Genomic DNA, 14,246 nt, shown 5'->3' with positions numbered 1-14,246 from the left:
CACAGTTTATTATCATTAACTGCTTTAATATTATATAAGACACGTGTTAGACTTCAGCTAGAGTACTGGGTACATCATTGGTAAGATGTGGAGATAGTACAGAAGCTGTTTACAAGGACGGTTCTAGGGAAGTTAAACATCATTTAGATTGAAAAGGCTGGGGCTGTTCTTCAATAAGAAAGGCGAAGAGGAAATCTGAGCGAGGTTTATAAAATCATGAGCAGGCTGGATAGAGTAGAAAGGGAAAAAAACGTTCCCATCTGTAAAAGGAACATGAACTAGAGGTCATCGATTTAAAGTGATCTGCAAAAGAAGTGAGGGTAAATTGAGGATCAATGTTTCACTCAGTGAGTAGTTGGGATCTGGAATGCACTGTCTGGAAGGTTCAGTTGAGGCATTCAAGAGGGCATTTTGGATAAAAGATAATGTGCAAGGTGGGTGAGGGAGGCAGGACGTTGGCATTAAGTAATGATGCTCATTCCCAGTCCTGAAGAAGGGCTACACTCAAAACGTCAACTTCTGCACCTCCTGATGTTGCCTGGCTTGCTGTGTTCTTTCAGCCTCCTGCCCATCTACTTAACCAGCAGGATCAGGCACAATAGGCCGAATGGCCTCGCTCTGCTCTGGAGCACTTGATATTATTTGCTCAGACATCCATCTTCTTAAAACAATGCCTTCATTGTCCTCTCCTTCTCCATGTTGAGCCCAGTTTCGTGGGGAGTCAATTGCAATGCAGCGTAGAACCGGCTGGAAAGTTAACTTTCTCTCCATAAACGCTGCCTGTCCTGCTGAGAGTTTCCAGCATTTCCTATTAATACCCTCAGGATTCTAGTATCTTTTGTATTCATCTCTGATTTGCAACAAAATTGGGACGATTAATTGAGTCTAGATTAGAGTGATGCTGGAAAAGCACAGCAGATCAGGCAGCATCCGAGGACGTTTCTGGCAAAAGCCCTTCATGAGGATTAACTGAGGACCAGCACAAGGAGATTTGTTGAAACACTGATATTTTGTATTTATTGCCAGCTCTCCTTCTGTACAAAGTCTCTGCAACCTCTCCCCCAGTGTCCGGTTTTTTTTTAAACAGGAGCAGAAGCGTCAGCAAGTCCTATGGCTGGAGGGAGGGTGGGCTGCGATTTTGCACTGGTTTAAAAATAGTGTACCGTCCAGCAGTCTCTGCTCGCCCAGTTCCAGCTCACTTCACAATCAATGTCTGCCCTGAACAGCATTCTGGGTTAGGAATGTCAACATGGCTGCAGATATCGGAGAACTGCTGGTGCCGTACATGCCAACCATCCGAGTCCCTAGATCAGGGGACAGGGTTTACAAGAGCGAATGCGCCTTCTCCTTTGACTCCCCAGTAAGTAGGCAGGCCGCCCTTTGGGAAGGGGTTGCGCACATGGAGGCTTTCTCGCAGGAAGTTTTCCATTGACACGTGAATGACTGCACAAACTAACGATGCTCAGCTGGGATTGAGGAACTTGCTGATAACGGGCAGGCTGTGGTCAGTGTTGGACTTTGTTAAACAAAGCAGTGGAGGATGAAAGACCGCAGTAGCTCAACAACCTATTGGGGCCAGAAAGCAAAGGGTATGGGGCTTGACATGTTAGTGGGTGTGTGATCCCGAACATTTAAACCGAAATAAGGAGGAAAGTTTTAAAAAGCAAAGTGTCGGAGGGCAGCTAGTATTATAATTTGTCAGCTACCATGTAAACGAGTAACGTTCGATTTATATAGACCTAAAGAGCAAATTAAAAGTAAGGGACTTCTTAAATAAGTTTTTAAAAGTTATTGAAAGGAAAAGAATTAAAGTGAAAGGAGAAGAAAGATACAATTTTTATAACTTTTAAAATTCTTGGCAAATTCTAAAAGATGGCAAATAGAAATGTTGCTTTTGGTTGTTTGCAAAATTAAATAAAAGTGTTAAAGTAGAGTAAAAGGTGACTCAGCTGTTTGGCGTTCATCAACAGTGCTCGAGACAAGTTATTTATATACAGATAGTTTGGGGGTCGGGTGTCGAATTTCTTTTTTATGCCCTGAAGGTTGTGTTCCGACTAGTTTTAAAATATTAATAAATTAATGATGTATTGAACAATTATTGATTTTTGTTGTAGTAGTAATTTCGAATATATTTTAGTTAATCTTATGTTCCTTTTCGTTGAGATGTAATGTGATCACAGTGAAAATATAGAACGTGTGTTGTACTCCATCAAGTGGTGAACGAGTAGATGGAAAGTCTTTCCATCCCAGTATTAAATCTAAACCACAACATACCATGATTTGTTATAGTACTGTTTGAATAGCATTTTTTTGCTGTATCCTCCAGACGGTGTAGTAAAATTTCTTCACTTCCTCAGTTCTGGGGAAGGGTCACTGGAACCTGAAACGTTAACTCTGATTTCTCTCTACAGATGCTGCCAGACCTACTGAGCTTCTTCAGCAATTTCTGTTTTTGTTTCTGATTTACAGCCTTCACAGTTCTGTTGGCTTTCCTTTTAACTGGATAGTGAGAATATGAAACTTGCTACCACAAGGAGGACTTTAAAGAAGTAGTGTACATGTATTAAAGGGAATCTAGATAATTGAGGAAATATGTATATGTCTGGATTACTTAAAGTAGGAGGAAACTTGTACATCAACAACAATAATTTGCATAAATGTAACCCTTTCAACAAAATAAAATATCTTGAGGCACAACACAGAAGGGATATAAAACAAATTTGATGCAGAGGTACATAAGGAGATCCTGGAATAAATAACCAAACGCTCGGTCATGGAATTCAATTTTACAGAGCTTGTGAAAAAAGGGAGAAAGGCAAAAAGTTTGTGGAAGGAATTCTCAAACTCGGGCCTAGATGGCTGAAGACCTGGTTGTCAGTTGTAGGGCAATTAGGAGAAAGTGAGGACTACAGATGCTGGCAAGTCAGGCAAAAAGTGTGCTATGGGAATCAAAAGCCAGAATTTGTGATGTGTAGAGATCTTGAAAGACCATGGATTAGAAAATTAGTAATTTTCTTTGTGTAAATCATAATTCCAAGTAAAATAAAGATTGAACATGTAATTATGTTTGTGCTAAACAAAACTAGGGGCAAATTATGTGAATTTAACGTATATTCCTATGTCTTTACACAGGAGCTCACAATTTCTAAACTTTTATTACATTTTTGTAAAGTTCTACACAGATAAAGTACATTCAAGAAATTTTTGCCCAAAATGAATGTAACCTATGTCAATTAGTGACTAATTGACACAATTTCTATTATAATATGAATGTAGGACATTATATAGAAAAGCCATTGGAGCAAAATGTGGCATCAAAAAGTAATGTTTGGGAGATAGGGTCATGCAGTAATCAGCTATGACACAAAGTATGGAAACAGACTGTTCAGTCCAAGTCCATGCCGAATATAATTTCAAACTAAACTAGTCGCACCCGGCGCAGCTCCTGGCCGATATCCCACTAAACATTCCCTATTCACGTAGCTATCCAAATGTCTTTTAACCATTATAATTGTATCCACATTCATCACTTCCTCAGACATGGTGGCTCAGTGGTTAGCACTGCTCCCTCACAGCTCCAGGGACCCAGATTGGATTCCAGCCTTTGGCGACTGTCTGTGTGGAGTTTGCATATTCGCCCCGTGCCTGCGTGGGTTTCCTCTGGATACTCCGGTTTCCTCCCACAGTCCAAAGATATGCAGGTCAGGTGAATTGGCCATGCTAAATTGCCCATAGTGTTAGTATGTTAGTCAGAGGGAAATGGGTCTGGGTGGGTTACTCTTCGGAGGTCAGTGTGGACTTGTTGGGCCAAATGGCCTGTTTCCTCACTGTGGAGAATCTAATCTAAAAAAAAGTTCATTCCATATGCAAACCACCCTCTGTGTAAAACAAAACCTCATCTTTTTAAAATATTTCTCCTCTCATCTTAAAAATGTGCCCCCTAATCTTGAAATCCCCCAACCGAGCAACCATTAACTCTGTCTATACCCCTCATTATTTTATTTTTAGTTTATTTTATATCAGGTCACCTCTTGACCTCCTACGCTGCAGTGAGAAAAGTCTCAGCCTATTCAACCTTTGTTATAATTTAAACCTTCCGTAACTGGCAACATCCTTGTAAATCTCTTCTGAACCCTCTCCAACTTAATGATGTTAAAAATTACACAACACCAGATTAGAGTCCAATAGGTTTATTTGGAAGTACAAGCTTTTGGAGCACCGCTCCTTTGTCAGGTAGCTAGTGGGACAGGATCATAGGATGCAGAATTTATAGTTAAAGGTTCAAAGTTTTTCAAATAAAACTTTAAGTTATTTCAGGAATGTGACTTGAAAGAAGTTCTAGGATTTACATATTAATGAATCAATACCTGCAACCCCATTCTAAGTGATTAAAGACTTTACAGCAATCTTGGTTTGTTCAATACATCGCATCAGTTGAATAACACTTTGATCTTTTACTCTAAATTCTGTGTCCTATGATCCTGTACCACTAGCTATCTGATGAAGGAGCAATGCTCTGAGAGCTAGTACTTCCAAATAAATCTGTTGGACTATAACCTGATGTTGTGTGATTTTTAACTTTGTCCACTCCAGTCCAACACTGGCACCACCATATCACAGCAAACTAATATTCTTCCTATAACTGGGTGACCAGAACTGGATATAGTATTCCAGAAGAGGCCTCACCGGTACAATCTCAACAAGACATCCCAATTCTTATACTCAAAAGACTGAGCGAAAAAGGCAAGCATGCCAAATGCCTTTTTATCCACCCTGCCAAATGTGACACAAACTTCAAAGAATGATGTGCCTGCACCCCTAGATCTCTCTATTCTACAACATTACTCGAAGGCCAACCATTAATTTTATAAGCCCTACCCTTGTTTGTCACACCAAAATGCAATACCTCAAATGTATTTTCCACTGAGATCATTTTTTTTAGCTGAATATGCTTCAAAAACTGAACAAACAAACTTGAGAAAGTGAGAACTGATATTAAGTGGCATATATACCATACAATTTTTTTTTCCAAGTTAGATAAACTTGAACAAAAGTATGACATCTATGCATTACTAAACATATCTCTCTGACGTTGCTCATTTAAATGATATTTTATAAGGAAGAATATTCCAGTGTTATTATTATGCTGAAAATAGAAATGAATTTACTGAAGATTGTAAAACATAACAACAATAAGTAGAGACCAGAACATTGGTTATGTTTTGAGAACAACAATAATTTGTATTTATGTAGCACCTTTAATATGATAAAACACCCGAAGGCACTTCACAGCAATGTTAAGAAGCCAACTTTGACACCAAGTCAAATAAGGGGATATTAGAAGGGTACACCAAAAAGCTAGATCATGGAGGTAGGTTTTCAAAGAGCATTTTAAAGAACAAAATGAGAGGTAATGAGGAATTCTAGAACCTAGGGCTTCAGCAATTAAAGACCAGCCACCAATGACAGAACAAAAAAAAAATGAAGGATACTCAAAACACCAGACTGGAAGAGGACAGGAATTTGCTTGTTATATTTCAAGAAGGACTAGGAGCCACAGTTTTTTAACAAGGGCTTTTAATAATGAGGTGTTCACTGTACACCCTTACAATATCCCTTCCGCTTTAATCTTCCTTCAATGAAAATAATTACAATATTTACCACAAGATATACAAGCGTTCACAAATGGAAAGATTAATTTATCATTTCACAACTGTTTGGATTTGACTTCTACTTACCAATATTTCTTGGACTGCAGTAGCATGATGCATATAGGTACAGGGGGTCAGCATCAAATGATATTTGCCTCTTTTTTTAATTCAACATGTCTAGATTCACTGATCACTATCTCGGGGTGGCTGCAATCTTGCTGCTCCACTTCTATAAACCATACCTTACTTATTCTGGACGAGGTTACTGGATCTGGCAGCCAAGCTATCACAACAGCTAAGATCAAGCACGATAGCTCACAAAATAGTAGCTAAGTGACCAGGACCAACGCAGACTAAAAACTGCCATCTGTGTAAAAAAAAAACAGGTGTCAGTAGCAAACTGTTAGTATAAAGAAGCTTTATGCAGAAATTGCAGAAAACATGATGCACATCTAACAGCCATGTTTGATAAGAAACATGAACAACAGATACAGCAAAATTGCATGACCATTCTAGTACACAGGACCAACACCAAGAGATGTTGCCTACAAATGTGGCAGGCTTAAAATGCTTATTGTAGTGTGAATATTTCAAAAAGACCTCTAAAATTTAAAGCTCAAGTTACTTTTTGCTTTAGACCACATAACAACTGACATAATTAAAAGGTTGTAATGCTCATAACAGGTTTAAATGCTTGCAGTTACATAACAAGTAATTAAACTGAGACAAATGTACAATTTAATTATGATCATCTTCATTCTTGTCATTGTCACAATATGCACCCTACTTGGCAAAGGCTTTGTAGTACCCACCTTGCTTTGGCATGACAATCAGCAACATCCTTATCATATTTCTCCCTCAGTTTATAAACTTTGTTGATCAATGACTTCTCTTGTTCACTATATGGATTAGGTGTTTGGTAATGTTCCATGCAAATCAAGAAAAAGAAATTCTATCATGCTCAGTTTATAGCAATGGATTGATGGTGACTGCAAAATCACCGTAGAAATCTTCTAATCCATCCTCCTTCATTAGTATGATAGGTGTGACTCAATCGCTCACATTTACGGGTTCAAGGACTCCTGCCTTGAATAGTCTCTCAGATTCTGCCTCGACATTTGGTCTGATTACATAAGGCACTGATCTAGCTTTGCACAATATCTTGCTTGATTCTCATTCTTGATTTTCACCTCCATTCTTATTGGTTTGCCTTTCAGTAAGAGAGGGACCCAGTATCAGTTGGTAATGCCAGCAATTGTCAGGATATTTAATAACAACTTCTCTTTGGATTGAGATTCAGAGCTTTGTTCATGCCTTTTCATATCATGTAGAATTTCTCCCCACTTTTCAGTTTCTGTACTTTTGCTGTATCTGTTGTTCATGTTTCTTATCAAACATGGCTGTTAGATGTGCATCATTTTTTCTGCAGTTTCTGCATACAGCTACTTTATACTAACAGTTTGCTATTGAGACCTTTTTTTTCACACAAATGGCAGTTTTTAGTCTGCATTGGTCCTTGTCACTTAGTCACTATTTTGAGAGCTATTGCATTTGATCTTAGCTGTTGAAATACCTTGACTGCTAGATCCAATGAGACTGCTATTTCCAGTGCTTTTTTTAAAGCCCAAGTTCCTTTCCATCAATAACCACTTCTGGATTACTATGAACTGTGTGATACATTTATTAAGTATTCACTTAATAAAAAGGTGTTCACTTTAAAAGGAAGCAAATTAGAACAAGTTGTTTCCCTCCAAAATGGTCAATGATGCCATCATGATTTTATGTGTTCAGACTCTTAAAGTGACATTTCAATATACTTACACAAATACACCACAGTTGGATGCAGGAGATTACACAAATAGGGAGAACAGATGCCTGAGTGAAAAATGAAAACAAGGATGAGCATTGCAAAACAGAGAGATTTCTTGAGGAACTATTATCAAGCGTGGTGTTGATGGGTAAGAGAACACAAGAAGAAGAGCTTTGTATAAAAGCAAGTTATCATGGGGTAGAACATTTTGGGCTGGACAGGAGTATGTTGGAATGCCACATTTATTATGAATGCCACAAGGATTAGAGCGTTGCAAAGCAATGACCCTGCATGGTGATGGAGTGCCTGTCACAAAGATGGCACTGCTGACATCATCGCACTGATTACACAGTAACAAAATGTCGCGTTTCCGAGGGATCTTGTCTGGCCGAGGCTTCCATTCCTTCTGAACTGCCATTTGTCCCTGATAGTGAGAAAATAACTGAAAAAAATGTACTCGCTTGGCTTTTCTTTTTCATTAAACTTGCTGAAGTAGTTTGAAGAGGCAATACAAACTGGTTTTCCACCAGGGTCATAGAAATATAGAAAATGGGAGCAAGAATAAGGCATTTACCCTTTTGAGACTGTTCTGCCATTCAATAGGATCATCACCGAGCATCCATCTCAGTACCCACTTAGTTCCCACTTTTGCCCTATATTCTTTGATCCCTTTAACTCGTTTAACTCCTTCTTGAAAACATCCAATATTTTGGCCTCATCTACTTTCTGAGGCAGTGAATTCCACAGGCTCACCACTCTCTGGATGAAGAAATTTCTCATTTTGGTCCTAAATGACTACCCTGTATCCTTAGACTGTGACTCCTGGTTTTTGACTCCCTCGGTCATCGGAGCCATCCTTCCTGCATTTATGCTGTATTGCCTGGTTAGAATTTTATAGGTTTCTATGAGATTCAATAGCCCTTACACTATCATTCTTCTTCACCCAAGCGTATAGAGTCTTAACTGATCCTGTATGTTTGCATGCTTGCCACCCCAGGAATCAGGCTGAAAGACTTTCTCCACAGACAGATATCCATCTTCAGATAGGGAGACCAAAATTCAACACACTACCCCAGCTTAAATTTAAAGGTGGTGTGTTTCTCCTGTTGCACATCAATCCACAGATGAAGGATGACATTACACAATTGGCTGCATGCAGTCCCTGGCCTCAACTCCACTCTAGTAAAAAGTGAGGTCTGCAGATGCTGGAGATCAGAGCTGAAAATGTGTTAAAGCACAGCAGGTTAGGCAGCATCCAAGGAACAGGAAATTCAACGTTTCAGGCCAGAGCCTTTCTCTAGTTCATTAGACAGATGCACATAAGCAAATGTAGTTGTCGGCCTATGTTTTCTATTCTGCTCATGCGCCAATGGTGACATTATTACACACAGAACATTGTGATCAATTTGCACATGCTCAGGAGATCATTTTAAGGGCTATCTTTGTGGTTGGGCCAATTAGTTTGATATTAGAACAGTGAAGAGAAGACATGGATGAGTCTTTCAGAAGTAAATGAGTTGAGGCAGGGCGATTGTAAGCTGATATTTTGGAGGTGGAAATAATAGTCTTTGTGATAGAACAGTAATGTAGTCATCGAGGTTGTGAACAGATTAACTGTGAACCTGTAGGAAATGGAGGCTGGAGCAGATGGCTCTTTATACCTGCTCTGCCATTCAATAAGCTCTTGGCTGGTCTGGTCATGTAATTTTCTCTACTCTCCTACTTATTTCCCCCATAACTCTTGAGTTTCCTGTAGTTAAACAATCTGTATTTTTTTGAAGTCTTGAATTTTTCAACTTAGCCTCCAAAACTCTTTGGGATTGAGAATTAGCACATTTCACAATGGTCAATAAGAAGACATTACTCCTTATTTTTATGGACAACCCTTTGTTCAGAAACTGTGCCCTCAAAGCTGGAATCCCTCACAAAGGTGTTTGTTGTATCATTTGCCAGTGAAAGATACATAATTAGTAGCTACAGGCTAAGTTCCCTCTAATTCGTTTCTGTGCAGATCTCTGAGGATAGTGTGTGGCTGCACCTTCTGAAACTGGAAGTCAGTGCTGAGAATGGTGTCAGCATGCAGATTGATGAGCACTGATCCTTACAGGGGTAGTGCAGCTCAGAGGGAAAATGGACTGGGGGTGGACATTAAAGGGGGAATAAAAGATAATGGCTTTGGTGTTCCCAATATTTAAGTGGAGGAATGGTCTTCTCTTCTGGTGCTGGATGTAAGATGAAGGGCTACTGCTGCTAATATTTTCTGTGTTTCTAGGACGCTAGTAGAAAACCAGTTTGTACTCAGTGCTCCCTATAGTCTTGGTTCAAACATGGACAAAGGAGCTGAATACTCAAAAAGGCGAGGTGAGACTAACTATCGTTGTCATCAGTTATCTGTAATGAAGAATCAGCCCTATGGCCTTATAGGATTAAGGTGGCTTTACCCACATTGGTGATGGAAGGAGTGAATGTTTAAGTTGTTGGATGGGGTACTGGTCAAGAGGGCTGCTTTGTCCTGTTTGGTATCAAGCTTCTGGTGTGTTGTTGGAGTTGCATTTTTTCAGGCAAGTGAAAAATATTCTGTCACATACCTGACATGCCTTGTATGTAGCCGACTCACTCTGGGGAAGACAGGAGATGCATTTGTTGTCACCAAATTCTTAGTTCTGTCTTGCTTTTGTAGCCACAATAATTATGTGATTTGGTCAGTTTCAATTCACTAGTAACTCCCAAGATTTTCTCATGGGTGGTAGTGCTTATAATGCAGTAAATATCAGAGGGAGTTGATAAGATTCCCTCATTGCAGATAGTCATTGCCTGACACTTGTGTGGAGTGAATGTCACTTGCACTTATCGATCCATTGATTTGATTTATTTTTACATGCATCCAAAATACAGTGAAAAGCTTTGTTTTCTAGCAGTATAGGCAGATCATAAGGTGAAAAAAAATCTTAAACAGAATAAGGCATACAGGTTACACCACACAGGATGTACGCTAGACAGGATCAACATTATTTGAAGTTAGAGACAATTCCTCAGTCTAATAACAGCAGGGAAGAAGCTGCTGTTGAACCTGCTGGTGCATGTGTTCAAGCTTCTGTATCTTCTGCCTGACAGCCAATTCAGCCCAGATTTGAATGTTGTCCAATTCTTGCTGCGTATGGAAATAGATTGCTTCAGCATGTGAGGCGTTCCAAATGGTTCTGAGGCTTTTGCAGTTATCAGTGAACATCCCTCCACCATAAAGTCAGAAGTGGGAAAGGTTATTGATGAAGCCACTGAAGTTGGTTGAGTCCAGGATGCTAGCCTAGGAACTCATGCAATGATGACCTGAGACAGAAGTGTTTGGCTTTCCACAACCACAAATGCTTTCTATTGTGCTAGGTATGTCTCCAGCTAATGGAGAGTTTTCCTTCTAAATTGCATTTGCTTCAATTTTGATGGGATGAACTTGGCATCAAAGGTAGTTATTCTCACCTCAGCTTTTTGAGTGTTCAGCTCTTTTGTCCATGTTTCAACCAAAGCTCCAGAGAGGTTAGGAGCTGAGTGGCCCTGGTGGAATCCAAACTGCACTGTGTGATCAGCTTATGATTGTTCAAGTGCTACTTGATAGGACTGTCAATGACATCTTCCCCATCACTTAACTGATGATTGAGAGCAGATTAATGAGATAGTAATTAGCTGCATGAGAATTGTCTTGCTTTTTGTGAACATAACATACTTAGGCCATTGTCCATAATGTCAGTTAGATGCCAGTATCAGTTGTACTGGAACAGCTTGCCTAGTTCTTGGAAACAAGTATTCATTACAATTTTTGGGATATTGTCAAGGCCCACAGCTTTTGCTGTATCCAATGTCTTGAGTAGTTTTGTGATATCACGTGGAGTGGATTAAACTGACTGGGACTGGTATGTTGAAGCCAGGATCTCTCTGGTCGGGTTTTAGAAACGTGCACTATTGTTAACTCAACTTTGCTATATTTCACTAAATGAGATTGGCTCATATACTGTAATCAGAAAGGTAGTAATGATACTTATGGAGGATCATATGTTTTTTAACCCAGAGGGAAACTGAAAAAAACATGGTTTAATGCAATTTTTATGTCAGTTGTGCAAAGTGGTTTTTCAGTTGAATCTTAATTTGAAGGTTAGTGCACATATAATACTGAAGTTATTTGCCTTTACTGCTGGAAATTTTATATTTTTCATTTATTCTGGTTTTCTCTAAGATTAAATCAATTTCCTCTTTTGTTTAACTTGCAGGAATCTGAAGGTGGCCTTTATGTGTGTATGAGTACTTTTCTCGGGTTTGGAAGGGAACATGTAGAAAGACATTATCGCAAAACAGGGCAATGTGTCTACATGCATCTGAAACGTACCATTAAGGAGGTAAAAGTGATATCAGTAACAGCCCAGAAAGTTTATTTTGGCACTAATGAAATTTAAAAGTCACTGTTCACAGCTATATTTTCATAATTATTGTTAAATGACTTGGATGGATAAAAATATTGCTTATGTGAAAATAATATTGAAAACTTTATGATATACAGGAGTAGTGATGATCAATGTGATTGTGCTTGCATTGTAAGTTGTGAGTATGTTGTTTGATAGCCTTTGGTAATTCAAACTTTACAAAACAACAATCTCATCCCTTAAAGTAGATTGAATTGTTTACTTTTATGTCACATCATGTTTTGTTGTATTAAAAGATCCATTTTAACATTTCGTTAAGCTGAATGATTCAACTATGTAAGGAACAAAGTTTTGTTTTCCTTTTGTAAACAATCATATTAATTTTTTTCAATTACCAAGCAAATTAAATTTTCTATAACTTAATTTATAACTTTACAAATTCAATATAGGCACCACTTAAAGGGAGAAAATATTCACTTATGTATGTTTTAAAACAATTGTCTTTTGAGACTTCGTTTAAAGCCCAAAAGATCCTGAATGGCATTGACCAGTACAACGTGAAAAGGATATTTCCTCTTGGGGTCAGCCTAGAAATGGGGAGCATTATAATAAAATTAGGGGTCACCTTTATGGGCAGAGATGAGGAAACATTTATCTTCGTCAGAGTGTTATGTGACTTTGGAACTCATTTCCTCAGCAGCTGATATTTCTAAGGCAGAGGAAGATTGACTCCCTTATCTAACAAGAATTGCACCTTACAGGGGATAGATGGGAAGGTGAAATTCGAAAACAAATAGATCAACCATGGTCTTATTGAAAGACAGAGCAGCTGAATGGTGTTTGGATACATTAATTAATCATCCAGAAACTAGAAGGTGAGGAATCCAACCATATACTGTATTCTTGGAAGGGAGGTCTGAAGTTGACACATGATGGGTTTTGTGCATCCTGACTTTGGAATAGTTAGTGATTAAAATTGAAAAATAACCTGCGATGTAAAACTGGGTAGTGATCTTTGACGAAATAATGAATTCATTATGTGTATGTTGAAAGGACAATTATTAATGTTGCAGCTCTGTGGGTCAGGTGGATGGGGTTGGTCATTGGTGGGGTTCCATCATTAACAATTTGTGTTTGGATTATTTATTTTCATCATCTTTGATAATTGCCTCAGTGAAAACACTGGGAGGACAATCTTCTAGCTGATGACTTGAAAAATATGTGAAATCTGTGATCTAAGATAAAATAAATTGTATGGTAGAGATGTTTGCAGCTGGATCATTTAAGATGGCAGGTATCCTCCAATGTAAAAAAGCTTGGAATTTTGAGTTGGAGTAATTGCAGGCATACATTTGCCATGAAGCACCGGTTCAAAGACATTAGAGAGGGAAGACTTCCTGGAGATTTAGGAGAGAAAATCTCAAAGGTTTTTTTTTAAAGAAAAAATTCCAAGTGATAATCTTGAATTTTACATGATTTATCGATTGAGTCATTGGATATAGTTGACAGCTGATAAAGTGCTGAACACCTTTGGTTAACTGACGATAACTTTGTTCAGGCAACTTTCTGCTCACTATCGCAGCAAGAGCTCAAGGCTTGCTGTTTAAACAGAAGCATGCAACATTGTATTTTTTTAAAAAGCTACAATTATTTTCTATTGCTAACTTCAGAAGAGTTCGCCACTGAGTACATATTTTTGTTTGAAACTGGTACTTTTTCTATTCCATTTCCTTGGTACTAAATTCTACTTTTTGTTTATTTATTTTTATATATATTTATTTTGAATGATTTTTCATTAGCCTTTGATCAATGACTTCATTTAAATGAATATTTTGTATCTCTGACACTTAGTTCTTGATGTGTAATAAAACTGTGCTTATTTTGAAAATTACATTTAATGCTAGATAAAGGGAGTTCATGTTTTAACCCCATTAGCTTTGCTTTGAGTCAGAGTTGTACAGCTCAGAAACATCCCTTGGTCCAACTCATCCATGCCAACCAAGCCTATTGGATGAACTCTTAAGTCAGCAATAGAGGCAGTTAGTGTGCTATCAAAGCAATTTTGTTTCATTGATCAGACTTTTTCCTCCTGGACTCCTGCCAGGTTTTTTAGGTGCTGGATTGTTAACACTTGGCTCAGAGATTTTGCTTTCGTATTACTAAGTTATTAGGATCAGAAATCGTGTTGAGTGTTGCGGGAGCTTGATTTAAAGTTGTTTATTGTGCTACGATACGTGATCTGATTGGGTCCATTTTGACATGGCCTCTTTTCTCTATCATACCCGTGGTTACCCAAAGTCTTCCAACTTGCAGCCTTTCCCCATTCTGCCAAACACAGACTGCATGAGCAGCAGAGATATATTAAAGCTAAAGAGC

The 14,246-nt window shown here is 38.5% G+C and overlaps 1 protein-coding gene across 1 annotated transcript in view; it reads left to right on the top strand.

Moving 5' to 3' along the window:
• The first annotated feature begins 1,249 nt into the window (after nucleotides 1–1,249).
• The window catches only part of usp13 (ubiquitin specific peptidase 13), a 106,059-nt gene continuing 93,062 nt past the window's right edge, over nucleotides 1,250–14,246 (top strand). Inside the window, exons 1-2 of the mRNA XM_060834133.1 lie at nucleotides 1,250–1,360; nucleotides 11,721–11,846. Of these exons, the coding sequence (XP_060690116.1) occupies nucleotides 1,250–1,360; nucleotides 11,721–11,846 (237 nt within the window). The remainder of the gene's footprint in view (nucleotides 1,361–11,720; nucleotides 11,847–14,246) is intronic.

Source organism: Hemiscyllium ocellatum, chromosome 13, assembly GCF_020745735.1.
Source record: "Hemiscyllium ocellatum isolate sHemOce1 chromosome 13, sHemOce1.pat.X.cur, whole genome shotgun sequence".
NCBI classification, from domain to species: Eukaryota; Metazoa; Chordata; class Chondrichthyes; order Orectolobiformes; family Hemiscylliidae; genus Hemiscyllium; species Hemiscyllium ocellatum.
The sequence above is the reverse complement of the archived record's forward strand: the minus strand, read 5'-3'. Positions and strand labels throughout refer to the sequence as shown.